At 36.4% G+C, this 23,556-nt stretch overlaps 1 protein-coding gene across 1 annotated transcript in view; it reads left to right on the top strand.

Moving 5' to 3' along the window:
- LAMA2 (laminin subunit alpha 2) overlaps positions 1-23,556 on the top strand; it is an 831,335-nt gene that overhangs the window by 730,211 nt on the left and 77,568 nt on the right. The window contains exons 42-46 of the mRNA XM_069077437.1: positions 3,261-3,377; positions 5,911-6,093; positions 9,584-9,738; positions 20,632-20,775; positions 22,938-23,071. Coding sequence (XP_068933538.1) covers positions 3,261-3,377; positions 5,911-6,093; positions 9,584-9,738; positions 20,632-20,775; positions 22,938-23,071 — 733 coding nt within the window. The remainder of the gene's footprint in view (positions 1-3,260; positions 3,378-5,910; positions 6,094-9,583; positions 9,739-20,631; positions 20,776-22,937; positions 23,072-23,556) is intronic.

The raw sequence follows: 23,556 nt of genomic DNA, 5'->3' as shown, positions 1-23,556 counted from the left end.
AGAGTAGTTGTCTTTCATGGTCATAGGTTCCCAAAATAGGCAATAATGCCCTCTGGGGGGCCCTGGAATGATGGGTGATGGTAGTAGCCTCAGGTGCACTTGGGGGGCATTGAATATAAGAGGGTGGTGGAAGCATAAGGAAAGGAGAGAAGAAAAAATTTTGAAAAGTTATTTGTACACGTTTCATCTGTTGTATAGATTGAGTTAAGTCATAATGATCCCATTATTTTCCAAATAAAATATAACTTGTACAAAATGCAAGTTATAACTGATCAGTGGTCAAGTTTGCTAACAGGTCTTAACAAGTAAGTGGCATCAAAATTTCAGTGCAGGGGAAAAACACAAATTTACAATAAATTACTAAATTTAAGATGTGTCATTCTTAAATACATATATCTTGAAATGATGAAAATGTAAAAAAAAACTACAACTGTAAACAGGTGTAATGGTAATGTAAAATAGATTTCCGGGGGGAGAGGGGCTGAGTAATTTTTTTAAAGGGGACAGTAGGCCAAATAAGTTTGGGAACCTCTGCAGTAGATCATTGTTAAAATATCATTGTTACTGTGTACAATGTTTTCTTGGTTCTGTTACCTTCACTTTGCAGCAGTCCATGTAAGTGTTTCCAGGTTTCTCTGATATTATTCCCCTTTGTCATTTTTTATGGCACAATAGTATTATTTCACAATCATATGTCACAACTTATTCAGCTATTCCCCAGTTGATGAACACTCCCCTCAAATTCCAATTCTTTGCTACCACAAAAAGAGTAACTATAAGAAAATTTTGTATATATAAGTCCTTTTCCCTTTTCTTTCATCACTTTTAGGTCCAGACCTAGTAGTGATATTCTGGCTCAAAGAATATGCACAATTTTATAGCCCTTTGGGGCGTATTTCCTGATTGTTCTCCAGAATGGTAGAACTAGTTCACAACTCCACCAATAGTGTGTTAGTGTCCCTATTTTTCCACCTCCCCTTCAGTATTTGTCATTTTCCTTTTCTGTCCTGTTAGCTAATATGATGGGTGTGAGGTGTTTTCATTTTATCTATTCATCAGTGATTTAGAGTGGTTTTTTTTTTGGAAGGGGGCAGTCAAGGCAATTGGGGTTAAGTGACTTGCCAAAGGTCACACAGCTAATAAGTGTATGAAGGGTCTGAGGCAGAATTTGAACTCAGGTCCTCCTGACTCCAGGGTCAATGCTCTATTCACTGCAACACCTAGATGCCCCTAGTGTTTTTTTTTTTAATATGACTATTGATAGCTTTGATTTTTTTCTTTTAAATATTGTTCATAATAGAGAAAATTGGAATATATGTATACCACTTCAAGGGATTCATCATTCTCTTCCCACTAAGTGGCTGTAATCCACTCAACTTTGGACCTCCCTCTACTCCCTTTGTCCCTTGCTTTGGGGGAAGAAATCAAATCAATATTATCATGGCTTCTGGAAAGACCGTGTAACTATATTGTCCCTTATATCAACTCACTATCTCTTTTACTCCCTATATCAAAATCCCCTTTCCTGTTTATCAGTCTCCTGATATATATTGTCTCATGTATTTGTATCCCCAATGCTTATGAAACCCATTGGGTACTTAATAATCTTTTTCCTTTCATTTTAAAGATGAGGAAATTGAGACTCGAGAGGTTAAGTGATTTGCCCAGGGTCATGTTACTAGCAAATATTTCAAGCAGAATTAATAGCTAGTATTCCTATCTCCAAGTCATAAGTACTGAAGCACTCTGTCCATGCTACAGTATATATCTAACAGAACAATCTGTAATTTAAATTATTGGCCACAAATAATGTTTTAAAAATTCTTCACAAGAGACTGCTTTATATCATAAAGGGGGAAATTCTATACCAAACAGGGTTTGAATCTTTTTCTTTTTAATATTTTATGAATTGGTCACATGGTAGATTATCTTTTATCAAGGAGACAGTAGAAATCTTCTTTTAGTCCTGAGGTAAAATTGGTTATTTAGATATATGTCCAAGGGGCAGCTAAGTGGTGCAGTGGATAGAACACTAGCCCTAAAGTCAGGAGGGCCTGAGTTCAAATCTGACCTCAGACACTTACTAACTATATGACTTTGGGCAAGTAACTTAACCCAAATTCCCTCACCCCCTGCCCCAATATATGTACAACTGAATCAAATTTGTGAACTTAAGGCCTTCCATGGTTTTGAAGCGCCTACTTCTCCTATTTTCATTTGTGACTACTCAGCTTCATGCCGTTTATAGTCAATGTCACTAGAGGAACTGTGAAATTGGAAGATAATAAAAGCCAGGGAAATTAATTGATATGTGTTTTAAGATACTTGGTATTTGCAGTTTTAGATTGTGTCTGCTAAACTATTCTACTCAACGTTTGGGAAAGTATGAGAAAGTAGCAAGGAACCTTCATCATAAAATCTCTTTGCAAGGCAATTTGTAAAAATATTGACTTAGCTCTAATGGAGAATGTTGTTTTCTTCAGCATGTGCTAAATATTGCTTTTCTCTTTATCTGATTTTGTTTTCTGAGTCTAAATACATTTTAAACAATGATTTTACTGACAGTACTTTGGGGGCCTATTTAATAATCAGATTCCCTTGGGGGCCTTTCCTAACCTATGACAATGACCCACTCAAGTAATACAATTTTACAGAAAACAGCAAAATTCAAAGGAAGCTATGCCCGGGGGGGCTCAGGCATACTTTTTTACAATCCATCTAATGTACTGACTCTCACTGAGTTTGTCCTCTATAGGAAAACATCAAAATGAGTCAGAAAGTGTCCACAAGAGAAAGATCTGATATTACTGTTGGCTATCTATAGAGGTTAAAAGGACGTGTTTACATATGCTATATATGTATTATTATCAGAGCTTGTTCATGCATGAGAATGTATAATATAATGAAAAACATGGTTATTATAATCATCTTCAGCCTGTTTTATTGTTTTTAAAGCAATGATACATAGGACTATGCAGGGGTGAGGAACCTATGTCCTCGAGGGTACATGTGGCCCTCTAGGTCCTCAAGTGCAACCCTTTGACTGAATCCAAATTTCACAGAACAAATCCCCATAATAAAAGGATTTGTTCTGTAAAACTTCAGTCAAAAGGCCGTACCTACAGGACCTAGAAGGCCACATGTGGCCTAGAGGCCTCAGGTTCCCAACCCCTGCCACTATATGATAGTACCATATATAACAGTATCAGTTGCTAAAATGTATATACATAAATGTGTATGTCTTTTTTTTCTGTCTTCAGAAAATGATGATAATCTGAAAGGCATGAAAAACAGATTGGAAAATGCTAATGAAAAGAATGGTGACCTCCTAAAAGGTTTGAATGACACACTGGGAAAGTTATCAGCCATTCCAACTGGTAAGCAGAAACAATAATTGAGAACTCCATTGAGCTTGTTCATTTCAATCTGTACCGTGGCAATTTTAAATATTTTTCCCTAAAATAATATTCCTAATGGTTGGCAGTACCTACTTAATACTTTCTGATTATTAATTTCTTCTCTTTGCTTATAAGTAAGATATACTACAATGTATATCATATTTTCAGTTTAATTTTTGTCTCTCTCCAAACCAGACATCTGTAGGCCTATATTTCAAAGGAAGGAATAGCTATATTTATATTATATTATTTTGCTAATAACTTCAAGGTTTGAACTAATGGGAAGGAAAGAAGTCATAATCATATAGGAAAGCTTCAGCCCTGGTTTTATTGGAGCTTTGAGATGATGGTAACTAACTCAGTAGTCTAGTACATTCCATACATAACCAGGGAAAGCTCAATATTTTAAATATTTTGAATTTCCAAAAGGCCTTGATGGTGTAGCATTGTATGGTGCTGCTTTAATATACAGCTTAATAGTAGTGCTAGAAAATATGTTTCTATATTTTTCCCATACTATGTATAAAGCTGCTGAATTGAACTGACTAGAAATCAGTGTTCTCTTGGTTGTGAACAAGGGGATGCATATGTATGTGCATGTGTATGTATGCACACATACATAAAATAAAAATATTGATACCCTTATTGTACATATAAGTGGTTATATTTCTGGTTTAGTTAGTTACTACTATTTTTCCTTACAAAAAGAGACGGTGTGTTTTTTCTTTTCAAAATTAAAATTGTAAATAGCTTTCAAAAAGTCCTTATCACCTTCATAGAAAATACTCTCTGAATTTCCAGTGTTTTAGTAGCTAAAATGAATATATTACACAGGCATACATAAATATACATTATAAACACACACATATATAGATTTAGATATAGGTATAGATAGATACAGGCATAGGTATAGGTATAGATATAGATATATATTGATAGATAATCATTAAATATCATATTTTGGCCAAGATCTGAATTAATCAAACAGACTACTTTTCCTTACTTTAAAAATGCCTTTTTCTCTGTCAGCAACTCCAGAGATCAGATAAGGCTGAAAGTGGGATTTCCCCTTATCTTGGGACATATTCCATATGGGAAGGAAACAGACATCCTGAGACCATAAATTCCAGTGGGCCCTGGTTTTGTCCATTGTTCTGTCAATCTATACTTATGGTCAAGAAACTTCTTTTCTCACAATATGGATCGTAACATATGGAGATCATAAATTTGGGTGACACAGCCACACTGAATTGAGATGGTTCTAAAGTATATTTCAGCTTTCTGAATCTTTTGTTCAGGAGTTAGAACTCAGCCTAACTCCTTGTACAAGTTTGCTAGTTTTAAGAGAATAAAATGAAATAACTATGTATCTCTATTTGTCTCCTTTAACCAAATGTTTTAAAGGTTAACTACACACACACACACACACACACACACACACACACACACACATCCCAGTATTCCAGTGGTTCTGTTTCACCTATAAATATATAGAAAAAGAGTCATTATAAAAAAGAGAAACATTAGAGTATATCTATTTATAAACAATCATTTGGACTTTATATAACTCATACAATAAAACCTATATATAGTATATATACAGTCTATATGATAGTCCAAGTATATGCCTATGGTTTATATTAAAAATATACATATGTGGTTTATATGCACTCCAAGTATGCACATATATATATGCCATGAGGAGTGTAAGCTTATCGTGTACTTATGTGTGCGATACATACACATACACATATGTACATATATGTGTGTATTTGAAAGTCTCTATGTCCTAAAATTAAAGCCAGAGGGTCTATTAATTTATTTATTTTAATAATATTTATTTATAAATATATATTATATTTATTCCACAAATTTGGGGATTAGAATTAAATCTGAAGCCTCATTTTGATGAATCTATGTGGTTAATCAAAATTAATTTTTCTATTTAATATGTTGAGCAGCAAATCATAGTTTTCCAAAAGTCCATGTCAACTGCTCAGCAGTAAATGAAAGGAAACTAACAAGATCGCATAATGCTTTAATACTTGAAAATGAATAGTGCGTGTGTTTGTGTGTGCTTGTATGTGTACTTTACAATGTCTGTGTGTTCTAAAATTAAAGCTATGATGTCCACCCATTCATTTTTTGTCTCTGGGAAATAGGATTAGATCTGAAGCCTCACTTTGATGAATCTATAAGTCTTGAAGATTAATTTTTCTTTTTAATATGTTGAACAGAAAATCACCATATTCCCTTGTATAGTGAGCATTGAGAATAATCACTTTGCTCTTCTGACTTAATCAGGTATTTATAGTAGAGAATACTGAGAAAATTTAATTTGACTTTAAAAAAATCTTCATTTTCTATGACTGAGACTTAAAGTTTAGGCTGTTTTGTTTGGAAAGAAACGGTCTTGAGGTCAACCAACCCAGGATCCAACTTTGACAGTCATAAATGAAACCATAATAACCTAACCCTTTGTTTTGACTCCCATACTCTCTGCTGCTGACAGATACAGCTGCAAAATTGCAAGCTGTTAAAGACAAAGCAAGACAAGCCAATGATACAGCAAAAGACGTCCTGGCACAGATTAAAGATCTCAACCAGAACCTTGCAGGTCTGAGGAACAATTACAATAAACTGGCAGATGATGTAGCCAAGACAAATGCTGTGGTGAAAGACCCTGCCAAGAACAGTAAGCTCTTATATTTTTTTTATTATGACTTTTGCTCCTTTACCCTAAAATTATATCATAAAATCACAGAATGCTAAAACTGACAAGGAACTTTAGCCCAATTTTACAATTTCGGTCTAGTATACCAATAGATCTGTGCCCACATCAGGATAATTATTTTATTCATCGATGCATATTGCAGTACATCCATCTCTGCCCATCCTAGGGAACTCTCATCCATGTCCTCTCATTAGTTCGGCACGAGGAATCCACCTAATGTCCAAGATGTTTTCCTGGAGTTCTCTTGACATTTCAAGTATACCAGCAGGGCTCATAAATCCATGAAACAATCTTTGATTTTACAGCTGAGGAACTTGAGACCTAGAAAGTTTAAGTGATTTGATCCAGGTGACAGAGTGAGCTGGTGACATAGTTAGAACTAGAACCTAGGACTTTGGATACTCAAGTGCAGTGTCTTTCCCAACATGTCAAATAGCAGTTAGATAATGATTCTAAAACCTCCCATGGTGGTTTGACACTTAGCATAAATACTTTCTTGTCTTTATTGTAATGGAACATAGTTGTAGTCTTGGGGGGAAATGCTCACAGAATGGATGAAGTCTCATAGGGATTCTAGAGCTATTCAATCTGAACTTCAGAAGAAGTCCAGGAGTAAAAACAAACCCAGTTTTCATTGGGGGCTAGCTTTTGATAATGATGTTTAAAGACCCATATGTTGATTTTGACTGCATCCATATTAGTTTTCAAATCTTACAAATACCTCTCCAGAAAGGAATTTGGGGAGGCTCATTTCCTTCCCCTTCCACCCAGCAGCGCTCAAGATCTTTTAGCACAAAACCAGTAGGGCATTGGGCTCATTGAATTTCACTCAAATAAAACAGAGCATCTCTTATGAATATTCCTCAAGAGAGGAAGCTATTTAATAAGTATTTGCAAAGACATGAGCTATCAGAGAAATTTCTCACTAGATACAGCCATGCAAATTATCAAAAACAGCTTAATAACCATAGACACACAACATTCACATGCATTACTTCCTTCTTCAGGCTGAAAAATCAGTAAGACCAAATGGCGCACTAAATCACTTTACACAGTATTTCCTAAAAAGTTGAATAGAACTCCAAATGTTTGTAAAGGTAACATAATTTTCCCATTGTCATGATTTAAAATGATTTGTGTTAACTTTGAATGAATTTATAAATGATGACAGCTCAACACACTCTATGTCTAAGTAAGGTTTGTTTTTGTTTTTGTTTTTTTGCCATCAGCTTCTCCTTTGAGTGCAGTCATTCTTGTTCTCTAAATATAAGCTACAAAAGGAAAGGTTTCTATTCAATGAAATATAGCAGTGAACACTTTTGTAACATGAAAAATAACTCCAAATATAATATTATTTTATAAATTTTTTAATATATATTGGTTTGTCTTAAAATGAGGACCCTTTGTAATTTGCAGTCTCCTATGAAAGGCTTAGAGAACATTTTGGGTATGTAATTATATTATCTACTCTCTAATTTTTTTTCTAATAAACTGTCTTATTTTCTCCCTTTTTGCCCTTCCACATGGATATCTACAGAAATCAGTAAGTATCCTTTAACTTACAAATAAGCAATTAACTTGTGTTTCTCTGCCTCCTGCATCCCTCCACCCCCACTCAATACTTCTGCTTTACATCTGCTATTTTGGTGCTGCTCTAGGAAAACTAAATCTTTTATTTTCAGCATTACCATATTATTACCCACCATGATGAGAAGAATTTTCTCTTACAAAAAAGCCAATAGCAATGTATAGATTTAGTTTCATTATTGACACTAGTATGATATGGCATGAGCTGTCTACCTACAGCAAAGTAAAATAGCAAAACTTGAATTGCATGCATGAATGCCACACTTCAGTACCACCTGAATATTTTAGTACCGGGGAATAGAGAACACTTATAAATTGAGCTAGGATTTCAGATTCCTTTTTTTTACAACAAAGTTAACACTAATTAGACATTTTATTGTTTCTGTGTACCCCAAAGCATGGTCTAAACAACCCCATGAACTCTTTTTTTACAATCCCTGTGGATCAACATAGAAAGTCTGATTGGCTTGCTGAAGAGTAAGAGAATCTAGGTACTTCACCAAGTCTCAAATGGCCCTTATTGTGACTGTCTCCCTTGTGATCTCTAAATATACTGCTGGCATTCTGTCAGCTTTTTTTTCTGGCAACAAATTAATTTTTGAAGCTTCAGTGTGGTATTAGGAAGTTGAAGGAAAGGAAAACAAATTGTTGAAAGGTTACCAGGAAAGTGAAAACTAGTTATATTGAAGATATTGAAGAAAGAAAATGATTTTTTTATCTGAGCCAGAGACATGGCAGTTCAAAGAAGTTAAAAAAACATGAAGAAAAAACTTTTTTTTCTTTCAACTATGGATTAATCAAGTTGCCAATCTATTATGATCATTTTTAAATATTTCAAACAGTATTCAAACTCTGGCATTCATGAATATGAGACTAATTTTGCAGAACAAATGACCTACTTCCAAATAACAGGTTAAAAAGATAATCAAAGATTTACTTTCATCCACTTCTGAAGATGAATCATCAATGGGTCAATGTCAGCCATATGGGACATCTTTCATAGTGTAACCTGGAATTCAAATGTGGGTCTTGAACTGTCTCACTTTCATCAGGGGTGTCAATGATAGAGTAGTTAAAACAGAGGCTTATTGAGTGAATAAATTGCCTTAAATCAGGTGAAGCTGCCAGCATCTTAGAATAAGAAAAGATAATTATACCTCTAAAAATGTCTGACTTCCTCCAAGGGAAAAAAATTACATTCTAAGAGTCTATGGAATAGTATGTCTAGACACTATAACCAGTCATTCATTGTTTCTACACAAGGCACCAGAAGGAAATGGGTTTGAATTGCAGCATGAGATATTTAAGTGATATGAGAAAATACTTTTTAAGGATTTTTCATCAGTGGAATCCTTTGCCAAGAGACATTATGACAGTTACTTCTTTGACATATGCAACAAGAACAAAAATTAAAGAGGGTAATTACCCATGCTTTATATGTAGACTGGTTTATGCAGTCATGATTTGGAAAAGAATGTCAGAGTAAGGTGACCTTTTCAAAGAATATTCCATCAACTTAGTTTCATAGCTAAATCTGTATTCTCTGAAGTCCAATCCTATGATTGGAATTATTACTTGAAATTAAGAATTAAAACAATAACAACACTGAAAAAAAATGATCACGTTATTTGCCTCTGATGTGGGCTTAAAATATAATCAACTACCCAAAGTGTGGCTCTCATGCTCACCTCAGTTTCTTTGACCTACTTTAGTATGGACTAATATCCTCATTATCATTCCAATGCTTCATCCATTTAGTAACCATGACTTTTCTTTACTGCATGGCTAAGGAGAAATTCCTACTCATGTAAGCAAGTTGAATCACCAGCATAACTTGTCATGGTTGGTCTTTGGTTCTGTGAAGTTGCAGATGCAGATGCCACTGTTAAAAATCTTGAGCAAGAAGCTGATCGGTTGATAGATAAACTCAAGCCAATCAAGGAGCTTCAGGATAACCTGAAAAAAAATATCTCTGAGATAAAGGAACTGATAAACCAAGCCCGGAAACAAGCCAATTCTGTAAGCCACTTATTTTATTCTTTTTTCTCAGTATTGTTCAGTTATTGGTAGTAATTGGTCACTGCTATTCCCAATGGAATGACTGTCAGATTACACATTTGCTATCTGGTCTTCTACCTTGAAACTCTTGGGTCTATGATTCTAATTAGAAGTCACCAGGCATGGGATGAAAACAGGAGAAAAGTAATTATTTCTTGGACATCCAGAAATTCTATTTTATAATATTAATAAGATGTATGAAAGGGTAACAAGGGGGGAAAGGGCTCTCATTAACAATCTTTGCATGCTGGCAGGATATAGCAGCTCTAGCTGTTTAGAAAACCAACTGGATTTAAAGAATCATCATCAATTATTAACTTAGCCATCAGAGTGACACAGCATTTTACACACTTCCCTGGAGTGTAGTTCAGAACCTAGGCAGCAAAAACCATGTCGATGCTTCTACAGAAGCTTATTTTCATTAGGTTCAGTTAAGAGAGATCAGTATTTAAATGTTCTAACTACAATGAATGGATGGATGACATAGCAAAATGAACAAGACATTTGGTGAGTACTTTGCACAGTTGGCATTCAATAAATATTTGTTGTATGAATGAAATGAGATAAGGAAATAGCCAGAAATAAGATTAGGTAATCAATCAAATAACATTTATTAATCAATTTATACATTTGAGACACTATGCTAAGCTCTAGGCATACAATGACAAAAACATAGGCCCTACCCTCAAGGAACTTAGATCCTACCATATGAAACAACATAGAATCATGCCATTTGAGAGTTGGAGGGAACCTCTAAGGTCATCTAGTTCAACATAAATATGAAAGAATTCCCTGGTATAGCATACCCAAAAAAGTGGCCATTCAATCTCTGCTTGAAAACCTCCAAGGAAGAGGAACCCACCACCTCTCATGCCAGCCCATTCCATTTTTGGAAAGCTCTAATTATTAAAAAAAAAATATTGGGATCAAGTTTAAACTTGTCTCTTTGCCAGAAGCTTCTTCCAACTCTCCAACTATGTTGGTACCCATGAGAGACACAGACATAAATAAATACAAAATAAATACACAGTGATGGGGGAAGGAGAGGCACTGGCATCTCAGGAAATCAAGGAAGTTCTCGTGTATGAGGTGGCAGTTGAACTGAACTTAGAAGGGAACTGGAGATTGTAAGATGCAGAAGTTAGCTCAGAATATTTGCCATGCCTGAGCTATCTAGCACATACACAAAGGCACGGAGATAGGAAATGGGAGGTCCTGTGTGAGGGATAATTTCATGTAAAGAGGACTTTGAAAGGGCTTTCAAAGTATCAGAATCACACAGGATCCTCTTTCTAAGGCCAAGAAAGATTAAATGACTTGCCCAAGGTGACACAGAAAGTAGCAGAGCAGGGATTTAAATTCAGGATCTTTGTCTCCAAACCCACACTTTCCAATGATTCATTTAATGTGGTAAGAAAAAAGGAACTATTTTTCAGGACACTAATAATATATATAGGTCCCTTTAAAAATATCCCAGTATTAAGAGAAAAAAATACTTTTAGCAATAGATTTTATCCTTTAAAAAAAAGAGTGCAAAAGGAGTATGAAATGGGAGACTAGGTGGTGCAGTGAGTAAAGCGCCGGCACCAGAGTCGGGAGGACCTGAGTTAGGCTCTGACCTCAGACACTTAACACAAAAAAACTAGCTGTGTAACCTTGGGCAAGTTACTTAACCCCAATTGCCCTCCAAAAGGCAAAAAAAAAAGGAGTATGAAATACTGAAATGCCTTGTCCCTTTCCTCAAATATTATCACATGATTACAAGTTGTGAACATCTTTCTTTCCAATTACTTATGGGGACCATTTGGGTATTTGCATAACTTTTTGGAGATGTTGCCCAACAGGCTCAGCACAAGGTAGGTAAATATCCAAGTACACCCTGACTGGATTGGTCACAGTAGCTAAATACCAAAGTAAAACCCTGACTGAATTGGCCTGTGATCCAAATTCACTCCTTCCCATCAAGAACTGAACAAAAAATTCATCAGATTTAGATTGTCCATTTTAAATCTAATGCTAACAAATAGATCCTCTCTTAAGTGTGTCCCTTGGCTTTGAACTTCTTTGGATAATCCAAGTTTAGCAAGAATATCTAGATTTTATAGTAACCAGGAGCAAACTATTTGAGTATCAGCAGGTCTCCTTCCATTTGGCAAAGATGACAACCCTAAAAGCAGCCCAAGCAGAGACTGTAAGATGAAAGAATTCACAACTGATGAAGAGGAAGATTGCTAGAAGGCAATAAAAAGGTGTTACAGTAGACAAAGACTGAGAAAGCAGTAGTAAGGACTGAGAAAAAGATTTCAGAGGAGAGAGCATCAACATTAATCAGCTTATTATACATGTGAGACAAAAGACAGCATGGGCAACAAACATTGCCCCAGGATGCAGACCTTCAGTTCAAATCAAACATATTCACTGAGTACTTGCTACATGCAAGTTATTGTATTAGTCGCTGTGGAGGATACAAAGATGGCTGAGATATGGCTTTAGGATTTTATAATCCAGTAGAGGAGATGAGAAATATAACTCTAAGTACTAGAAGAGAATTATGCAGCACTCGGGGAGTTCAAAGAACCAGTCAGAGGAATCGAGATGGAGGATATATTGTATATTAGTGTGTCTATTATTATATTATATGAAATGTTATATATATATTACATATTATGTGTGTATTAGTGCATTTATATTTATGTATGCATGCATTTATACATACATGTGCATGTACATATATGTATATATGAATATGCATGTATAAATGTATCTTTTTAGCTAGGTAGATGAAAAGATATTTAGACTGACAGACAAGTAGGGCATTTATTGGACATTTACTTTATGTGTTTAATGTTGGGGATACAAATGCTAAAACAACTTTGCCCCATTAGAAAGTGAGTAGAAGGATAATTTCATCACAGCTCTTGGCACATAGTAAGCACTTAATAAATGCATGTTAATTGGTTGACATTACACTTAGGCTGGCTCTTGAAGAATGGGAAGGAATTCATGAATCAGAGATGGGAGGACAGCATTCCAGGTGGAGAAAAAGGGTTAGAGCAACATTATTTGAATACAAAACTGTTTATTACTGCCCTCTATTAGATTGTAAATTGTTTTAGGTCAGTAATTGTGTCTTTTTTTAAGCCTTGAATCTTCAGCAAGCAGAAAAGTGCCTTGCACATAGTCAGAACTTAATAAATGCTGAAATGAGTGCAACTATTAAACTGGATTTTCCCTTTCCCCCATCTCTGAGTGTTGAAATGTCACCCATTCTCCAAGGACTAGCCCAAATGCAATGGCACTTAATACCTAAGTGACCATAGGCAGGCCACTTCACCTCTATGGGCCTCTGTTTCCTCATCTATAAAATGAGGAAGTCAAACTCTATAGATCCCTTCCAGCTCCAGAATTACAATCCTATGATACTATGCACAAAATAAATCATTATCATGCCCCTACACCTACCCATATTCTGAACTTCCCTGTTTCTTTCAAGGATAGGTACCACCATCCTTCCAGGCACTCAGGTTTGCAATCTTAATTGTCATCCTTAACACCTAGCTTTCCTCTACCTCACATATCCAGTCAGTTGCTAAGGCTTTTCAATTCTTCCACAACCTCTCTCTCATCTTTCCCTTTCTTTCTACCCACATGCCCAACAGCCTAGCTCAGGCCCACACTCTCCCTTACCTAGATGACTGCAATAATCTACTTATTGGTCTCCCTGACTCAAATCTCTCCTTTTCCAGCTCACTATCCACAGAACTATTAAAGTTATTTCCCTAAAACACAGGTCTGATCGTGTCACTCCTCTGTTCAGAAAACTGCAGTGACTGCCTATTGCCTCTAGGAGCAAGTGTAAATTCTGATACTTCAGGCCCTGAATTCACGATCTGGCTCCAGCTTACTTTTTGTCTTATACATTATTCCCTTACACATACTCTATGATCCAGTCAAATTGGTGTTATTTTCCTCATATGCAAGAGCTTTTTTTTCCTATTGCTGGTTTGTTGTTGTATTTTTGTTCAGTTGTTCAGTCACATCCAACTCTTTGTGACCCCACAGACTACAGCGTCTATGGGGTTTTCTTGGCAAAGATCCTGGAGTGGTTTACCATTTCCTTCTTCCTTCTGTTCCCATACCTTAGCATTAACTGACCTAAAGTGCACTTCTCCTCACCTTTGTCTCTTAGGATACCTGGTCTCTTTCAATATTCATTTCAATCAAGACATCCTATATTCTACTTTTCCTAAACAACGCAGTTTCTAATCTCCTGCCCCAACTTACCTTGCATTTGTTGTGTATTTATTCTGTTTATACCTGTAAAAGTTGTATACATACACATATATAATGTCTAAATTTACATTCATGCATATGCATGTATGTTTATATAGCATTTCAAATTTCAGGAAAAAGAGACATGCCAAATATTATTTTTATTTCAAAAGATTAGAAAGTACATTCAGCTCCAAAGAGAATTTGTCCTAATTGAAGATGATGTTTTGATTATTTAGATATTAAATGTATTAAATGACCTGGCTCTAATATATTTGTTTGGCCCAGAAAAAGTGCTAGAGATGAATCTTAGAGTGGTGTTCTCTTGGTTTGTTGATTTTCTTATGGAGTGTCTGATAATCTTTTAAAATAAATGATCTAGTTACTAATGGCAAATTACAGTAGAAATCCAATAGATGTACTTATGGCATCTTCAGTAACGTCTAATTGAGTTCATGATGATTAACTGGTAAATAGCACAGTTATGAGAAATGCCTTGTAGTTTCCTAATGATTGAAGGTTTTGTTTTAGAAGATTTACCAAAGAATTACAGTAAAATTACCTACAACTTTTAGAATAGAACTTTCGGAATAAGAGCGAGAAAGAGAGAGAGAGAGATAAAAGGAAGAAGAGAGGGAAGAGGGAGGAATAAAGAAGGAAAGGAAGAGGAAGGAAGAAGAAAAAGAGAGAGGAGAGAAGATAAAGGGAGGCAGAAGGAAGAAAACTTCATTTATAGAGAATTTGTTCTAGAGAGAGCCCCATCAAAAGTAAAATTCACAAATGCCATACAGAATAGACCTATCCTAGGATATCTAATATATCTAGGATATATTATGGGGCAGCTAGGTAATGCAGTAGATAGAGCTCTGGGTCTGGAGTCAGGAAGATCTGAGTTTGTAGTTTCTGACACTTAATAGCTATGTGACCCTGAGCTAGTCAATTAACCCTGCTTGCCTCAGTTTCCTTATCTGTAAAATGATCTGGAGAAGGAAATGGCAAATCACTCCAATAATAACAAAAAGAGACCAACCTACCCTGTATCATAAAGAGAAAATAGAGGTGATAGAGATAAGGTGTCCATGGTCACACAGCTAATTAATACTGTAATGGGATTTTATCATCTGACTCCAACTCCTGTGCTCTTTCCTCTATGCCACACTCTTTCAAAGTCTTTGGCTATTACTATTCCTCCCAGCCTCATGTCACCTAAAGATTTAATAAGCATGCCATATACATCTTCATTAAAGTAAGTGATAAAAATGTTACACAAAACAGGAGCAAGGACAAAGTCCTATGACATTACAGGTTGACAACATCAATCATCCTTTTTTAGTTTGCTCAGTCAATCACTTTCAAACCCAACCAAATTTACAACAATCTAGGCTCCATCTCATTTACAAGGATATTGTGCCTTGTTTAGATTCACTGTAACCTTTGACTCAAAGAGTCAGAGGACTATCCTCCTTGGTGGAGATTGATCACTCAATGCTCATACTTATGTGAGATTTGGAGTTGATAAGAGAGTAAAGAGTGATTCAGGTCCTTTGAGTTTCCTACTTTGAGAGAGAAGATGGATGAATCAAACCTCTCTTTAGGTCCATGAAGGGAGAAAAAGGCTCTGGGAAGAGACAAGAGGACACAAGAGGAACTGGCAGTGTCTACCATCCCCTTATCCCCCCTGGCTTACTACACTAGAGACTTCAAGGAGTTGCCCCTTGGGTGAGAACTAAGACTCTCTCCCTTGGTTGATCTTAGTTTTCTCATTCTCAGTGGAACAGCTCATTTAATATGCATTATCTGGTATATATCCTCTAATACATAGTTTCTCTGTTTTGCTATCAATTTGGATAAATAGGTTTCTTTGCTGTTTGCTATGTGTGTTCCCAGGCCATCTGCACTCGTCCCGATCAATGTCTGGCCACTGGACCCAGATGGCTCTCGAGGAGAAAGTGAGGCTGGTGACCTTGCACAGTCCTCCTTCACTCAAATCCAATTCAATTGCAAGTCATGTCGTTGTCTTCCTGATGTCACAGTCCTCTTTAAGAACGAAGGACAAATCACACACAACAACCACAGCTCTGTGTGTTCATTATGGAACTAGCCTCTGATTAGGAAGGAGTCAAGCCTTGGATACAGAGCTTGGGCACTCCTTCCACATTTAGGACTAGTGATCAGGAGTTGTAGATTTAACCTAAAAATTATACTACTAATAATTTATGCTAATAATATTTAAGGGAGCAGATATAATCACATGTATTCAGTTGAAAATCCTATTTATTCCAACCTCTCAGTATTTCTCACAATAGCCTTCTTTTCCCCAATGTTACCACTCTAGTTTTGTGCCTCTACCTCTTACTTGAACTACTGTAGTGACCTCCTCACTAGTCATCCTGCTTCCATTTCTCCCCTTTCCAGTCTGTCCTTCACACTGCTTCCACCCCTCAACCTCTCACACTGGAAGTACCTTCCAGCCTGTGACCTCTACTTCTGATTAGGTGGTTCCTCCCAGGACCTTCATTTTAAGGAAAATACTCAGACCAGCTATACCTTCATTCCTCTCCAGATTGCATTCCTAACTATCTGGACTTTCCCCTATGTGGGTACCCACAAACACACATCTCAGCTTTATTTTATGTGTTGTCTACCCTAACTAGATTCTAAGTTCCTCGAGGGCAAGAATTGTCTTTCTTCTTATATTTGTATGTCCAGCATTTAGCACAGGACCTAGCACATTAATAAGCACTTAATAAATGTTTTTGGACTTGACTTGAAACAATTACATATGTGTGTGTATGTACTAGTTCCAGGCATGATTAATAGATTATTAGAAAAACCTCATCATCCTGTAAGATCTCATCAGCCTTAGTACTCCACCTCTGGTTCAACGATGGAAATCCTCTGCCCCTCTATTTCAAAATAGAGTCATGAACTCCAAAATCTTCACTTAAGAGGGGTATCTCAGCTCAGAACATCTCATTTCACACCTGGCTACACTACTCTGAAACCTCTTTGACTTCTCCACCACATTCCCCACCCTTTTCAGCTTCTTCCCCTATTAAATTTTAAGCTCCTTGAGGGCAAGGCCTGTCTTTATCTTTAAGTACTTGTATCCTCAACACTTTCTATACTACATGACACCTTGTAGGTATTTAATGAATGTTTACTGATTATGACTATGACAAAAAACAAGGCCAAGCACCTTGTACCCACCAAAGGAGAAAAAAAAAAGGAAAGAAAAGAAACTGATGTTGGAAGTCTTGGTACAGAAGGAGACTTGGATATTCCTACTCAAAAAACATGTCACTTCCCTGCTTTAAAATCTACAGTAACTTCCCACTGCCTATTGAATAAAATATAAGTTCCTTAATCTGGCATGCAAATCCTTTTATGATCTGTATCCAACTTACTTTTCTGTCACATACAATTACTCCTCTTCACACTTTGTATGTTTCTGCCAAATAAGATTCTTTGCTCTTCCTCAGTCTTGCTTTCCCTGTCTCTATCTCTTTGCCTTTGTGCATGCTGCCTCCTCATTTCTGGAAATTTCTTCCTCTACATCTTCATTTATAGAAATGTTTCTCTTCCTGAAAGATCTGGCTCAGGTACTGTCTCTTCCACGAAGTCTTCTCAGGTCCCCTAGTGCTGCTGACTTTAAGTGATCTCTTTATTTTGGGATCTCATATACTCAACGCAGCTATTCTGTTAAATGTAGAGTATCATTCTGTAGTGACATTTGTATCTGTTTCATCCCCATTCTGTGTTATAAGATCTTTGAGAGAAAAAGTTCTGTCTTGTTTCATGTTTGTATTTCTAACTCTATCCTAGCACAGTTCACTATAATTCAATGCGGTTCAGCGAGGCTGAGCTCATTAGATGGCAGACACTGTGCCAGGCACAGAAAAAAAACACACAAAGATAAATGTGAACAGGTCCTTGCATTCAAAGAGCTTACCTTCTACAGGGGGTTAATGTATACCAGATAAGTACATTTTTTTTAATGTCCAATGTAATTGAAAAATAATCTTAAGGGAGATAATACTACTAACTGGGGAAATCAGAAAAGGCATCCTCAAAGAGGGAGTAATTTGAAGGGAACTGGGGAGTTCTATGCAGCAGAGATGAAGAAGGGAGAGCATTCCAGACATGGTGGACAGCCTGTGAAAAGACAAAGAAGCAAGAGATAAGATATTGTATAAGGAGAGCAGCAGTGAAGCAAGTTTGGATGAAACATAGGGAGCTTGGGGTGGAAAGAGTATGGGTGCACTTATTTCAGAAGGTAGATTGGAGTCAGATTGTGAAGGGATTTAAATGCCCAACAAATACAGGTTAAACCTAGAGACCTTGGGGAGCCACTGGGGTTTATTGAGCAGGGCAGAGGTGTGATCTGTGCTTTAGGAATACCAGCTTGGTAGCTATGTTACATGGTAGCTGACTGGTGGTTATTAAATGGGAAAGAATGGATTAATAATTAATTAATCATTAATCCATTAATCATTTTTGTTCTCTCCTTCCCACTCTAAAATTATTCCCCTTTGTACTGAAAACAAAAATATAATAGGAATTGAATAGTTTGACACTTCTGTCATCCATTACCATTTTCCAGTCACCTTATTAAGCAATAGTCCTATCTCTTCCTTAACATTTCTTTTGTCCTGAATCATAATTAAAAAAAAAAACTTTAGGGGTGGCTAGGTGGCTCAGTGACTAGAGCATTGGCCCTGGAGTCAGGAGGACCTGAGTTCAAATCCAGCCTCAGACTCTTGACACAATTACTAGCCATGTAACTTTGGGCAAGTCATTTAACCCCAATTGCCCTCCAAAAAGCAAAAAACAAAAACAAAAACAAACTTTGGTACTTTCCTTGCATTTAATTCTTAGATTGACCATTCCTGACACTATTCTTAAAGGACCATATCATTCAGTTACCTTCCCTTGCTTCCATGTCCCACATGTGTGTGTGTGTTTTAAATTCAGTTGTCAATGAGATGGCTGTATCAGTACTTTTAGGAAGTATTCCCTTTTCTTCCTCATTGGAATCATCTGTGTAAACCCAATTCCAAAGTTTATTGGTTTGAGACTTTCTCTTCACTGGTAGAAATACATGTCCTCTGTCTGGATAAAGGGCAGGACAGAGTTGGTAAGAACAGGAAAGAAGAGAATTCTTCAGCGATCACCAATAGGAGAGAGTTCTATGCCAGTGGGCTTTTAGGAATGGGGTTTCATCTGTATTTACACTGTCATCATTCCATTGTTCTTGAGATAACTTGACTTCACTCTATGATTATATATAATAGTACATACAAATATAATAACATATGATTATTTATAATAATAATATATAATATGTAATAAAAATAACATGGAATCTTTCCAGAACTTATAGTTTGCAAATCCTAGATTTTGGTTTGTGTGTTGGTCTGCCAGAGTAGCAGTAAAACATTTTGGCCATTTTTGTTTGCATTTGGTTTTTGTTTAACCTGTGTAATCTCCCCTGATTTAGGATAGTTAGATGAAGGAATGTTTCACAAAATCTAAAAGATGACTTACCCTCTTACCCCAAAATTATCCATAATTTCATCATGATTTTGTCTATTTATCTAAGTACTGAACTGACTACTCCATAGTTTTCCCTGTGGCTGAAGTTAGAATGCTATTTGAATGTAATTGAAAACTAATAGGAACATTTTTCACTCTTCCCATGGGATCTTCTTTCTTGGTACTCCTACAGTCACCTGAACACTATTGATCAAAAGAAATCTTTTTATCTTTAGCAATAGAAGTTGCTAATTACATTAGTGATTACACCTGGAAATGATTCCTTAAAGGTATTTACAAAGAGGGTAGTTCAGTTTCACTTTCATTTCTTGGCAACTTAATGAAAAGGGGACATTTTGCTCTGAAAGTTTCAATGTTCCTAACACAAAGATTAATATACTTATTATTGAAACATCTAGAACAAAATCTATTCAGTTATTTTCAATTTTAATAATACAGGGGAGAGGAGAGGGCAATTTTCCTTTTTAAATTCACAAAAAGTGACTTATTACTTGATTTCAAATAATTCAAAATTCCATGAATTTTAAATCTTGAGATGTCATCTTAAAATTTTTAAAAAGAAATATTTATCTTTGTTTCAAAAATACCTTTCAAAAGTGACTTGTCAGACAATTTTGCCATAACCAAGAACATATTAAAAGGAACCCAAAACTACTGCAATTTAGAAATTGGTGAATTAGAAACTATTAATTATTTTTCTTCCTGGTTGGTGGTGATTGAACAAGGGTAGAAGAAAGGCAGGTGAATATAAAGGATTATGTCATTTGCCTGTTACACAAAAACAATAATGTCCAGCTTAAAAGACTTGGAATTATGGAAAGCTTTTTGCCCAAATCTGTGTGGGAAAAACACCTCAGTGTTCTCATTAATGAATGTAATATGCACGGGGGTACTTAATATTATTATTTCATGATAGGAAAAATGCTTCAAAGAAAAAAACAATGACTCCTTTGTGGTTGTTTGGAATCTACTTCAAACTTTCTAAGAGGTTTAGTCTCAGTTCTTTGTATCTTGTTTTTCTTGAAGATCAAAGTCTCTGTGTCTTCTGGAGGTGACTGCATTCGAACATACAGGCCAGAAATCAAGAAAGGAAGCTACAATAACATCATTGTCAACGTGAAGACAGCTGTTGCCGATAATCTCCTTTTTTATCTTGGCAGTGCCAAGTTTGTAAGTCTGATTTGCACCTTTTCCCTTTCGGTTGATTGAGTTAAATTCATACACCATATTTATGCGTAGCCAGTGGTTTATTTTTATAAGGGAAGTGGGGATTAGATATCAAGAAGCCAATAACATGGCAATAAAAATTCTCTATTTCCACTCACCCTCCCCACCCCATGTGAAAACAGAAATAAACATGCCTACCAAAGATTTGAAATGCCAAATCAAGTTAGAGTAGTGCAAGTATGAGGCAGAAAATTGTTGTGTATAGTATTTAGATCCTTTGACTTCAATGAGTTAACATAGTAACATTTCTCCTATATAAGTTTGTGGAACAATTTTGGTTCCAACTGTTTTAAAATGAGGACAAATAGTAGCAATAATAATAGAGAGTGGGAATATGCGTTCTTTGGTATAGGGCACATCTAGATATGGGAATTCCTTCTCTCAATGCAAGTCAGCACCTATTCCCTACAATGTAGAGTCTTAGAGAGTTGCCTAGGGGGTGCCGAAAGGTTAATGATATCATGTCTAGGATCACACAGCTACCATGTGTCAGAGACAGGACTTGAACCTAGATTTTCCTGGCCCCAAGGTCAACTCTATTCACTACACCATGATGCCTCAGCAGAAGATTAATAATAACTATATTTTCTCTAGGGCTTTGGGGGTTGCAAATATTGCCACAAGAACCCTGAGATAAGTAGTAAAAGTGTTACTATTTCCCTTCTGATTAAGAAGAAACAAGTCCAGGGAGATGAAGCATTCAGAGACATGTCTCAGAGCCAAGTCTTTTGATACCATGTCCAATGCTCTTTAACCTATCCCATAGTAAAAGGAGCAACCATGAGAGTGTTGTTATATTGCTTTTTCTGGCCAGCATGCGAACACTTGCCTAGCATGAGTTGTCTGGCTTTGGAAATGATTGTGGGACATGGGAGATGTTGGCAGAGGACTGCCTAGCACGACATATCCACATCAAAGAAGGTGCTGTGTTCTATGAGCAAAGCAGAATTGAAGTAGTTCAAAAGAAATGTGAGATGCCCAAATGTTCACATGGACTATTTGTGCCTGACCTGTGGGAGAGCATTCTGAGCTCGTGTTGTTCTGATCAGCCACAATCAGGTACGCTATAACTTGGCTCTGACAAAGTGATGTCATTTTAGTCCTCTTCAAGAATGAAGGAATGAAGGACAACAACCAGCCAACCAGTAAACTGAAATTAAAATGGACAATATTTGTGGTTACTCATTTTATGGTAATGAAATCTTTCCTAGTGATATCTCCAACATTTGTCCAATGCTTCTATCAATGTCAAAAACTTGGTCAACATTGGACTGCCCAATTGAGCTAAAACTGAGAGTTCAGTATGATCTCTTTGTTCCATTTCTCTTATTCAAAGATCTTCAGGTTTAAATCAGAACTTTCATCAGCCAAGGAATGACATGAACCAAATCTCCTGGTTTAAGCCAAAATATTTTTTTGAGTTCCTGTACTGCCATTTTGCCCCAACTCCTGACGTGAAAAATTCTCCCACATGAGAGCTAATATCTTCACTGTATAGACTACCAAAAGCCTCGGGTAACTTAGTCTTTAAAATATTGAAGACCTTAATACTGCTCCTCTCTTATTCATCTTATTTCTGCCAATATGATCAATGTCAAGAGACAGAATGGCACAGCGGGAAGAGCTCTGGCCTTAAGTCAAGGAGGCCTGGATCCGAGTCTACATGTCCGACCCTGCACTAGCCACTTAGATTCTCAGTGCTTCCGTGAAATTCTCTAAGACTTCAAGTTGCTGAAACATTACCAAAGTTCATTAATATAGAAAACTGGGGACGGGGAGTGGATGAGGAGATTCCTTACAATGAAATAACAGGCTCAGACTTCCTCCCTGCTACCCCGCCTGCTGTCAACATGTAAGCAAGTAGGCCTCCCTTACCATATATATAACCCCTGCACAGAGCAGTTTAAAGGTTATCAGCAGCAAAATGTTATCAGAAAAATACATAAAAATATAGCTGATGTCACCTGAGTTACATTATCTAAGGATTCCTCATTGTTCCATGTATATGTGTAGCCCTTGTCAATAGTCCCAAAGGATACCATCATACTACTTTATACAAGTACTTCACACAAAATTACTTTTCCTATTATGCTTGTCTACCTTAGACTGATTTTCTGGCCATAGAAATGAGAAAGGGGAAAGTGAGCTTCCTCTGGGATGTTGGCTCTGGAGTTGGACGAGTTGAATACCCAGATTTGACCATTGATGACTCCTACTGGTACCGAATTGAAGCATCAAGGTAATCAACTACAATAATAAAGACCATCATCATTGAATTTGACAACATTTTGAAACCATCATTAAATTAACACCTAGATTACTATCAGTTTCATAATAAATGTTGCTAGATATATTGGGATATATAAAATTTATTTATTTATTTGAAAAATCTGTGTAAAATCCAAGAAAACATACCTCTATATTATAGGATATACAAGTTTAGGTGATTTCCTGTAAAGTCCACTTTAGTGCTTGCTGTGCCATGAATATGACCCCCTGGGGTATTTAATGATATGTGAGCATAGGGAAAGCTCTTTAAGATCCTTCCAAGGTAGAAAAGTGTGAGCATGGGGGCGGCCAGGTAACACAGCGAGTAAGAGCACCAGCCCCAGTGTTGGGATGACCTGGGGATCAAATCTGGGCTCAGACACTTAGCACCACACCCAGAAATAACTGGCCATGTAAAAGTATGAGCATAGACCTCTTTCATTCAAGGAACTCTAG

Source organism: Petaurus breviceps, unplaced genomic scaffold, assembly GCF_028583685.1.
Source record: "Petaurus breviceps papuanus isolate PSGF00001 unplaced genomic scaffold, PetGlider_PUasm1.0 90977, whole genome shotgun sequence".
Taxonomy (NCBI): domain Eukaryota; kingdom Metazoa; phylum Chordata; class Mammalia; order Diprotodontia; family Petauridae; genus Petaurus; species Petaurus breviceps.
The sequence above is the reverse complement of the archived record's forward strand: the minus strand, read 5'-3'. Positions and strand labels throughout refer to the sequence as shown.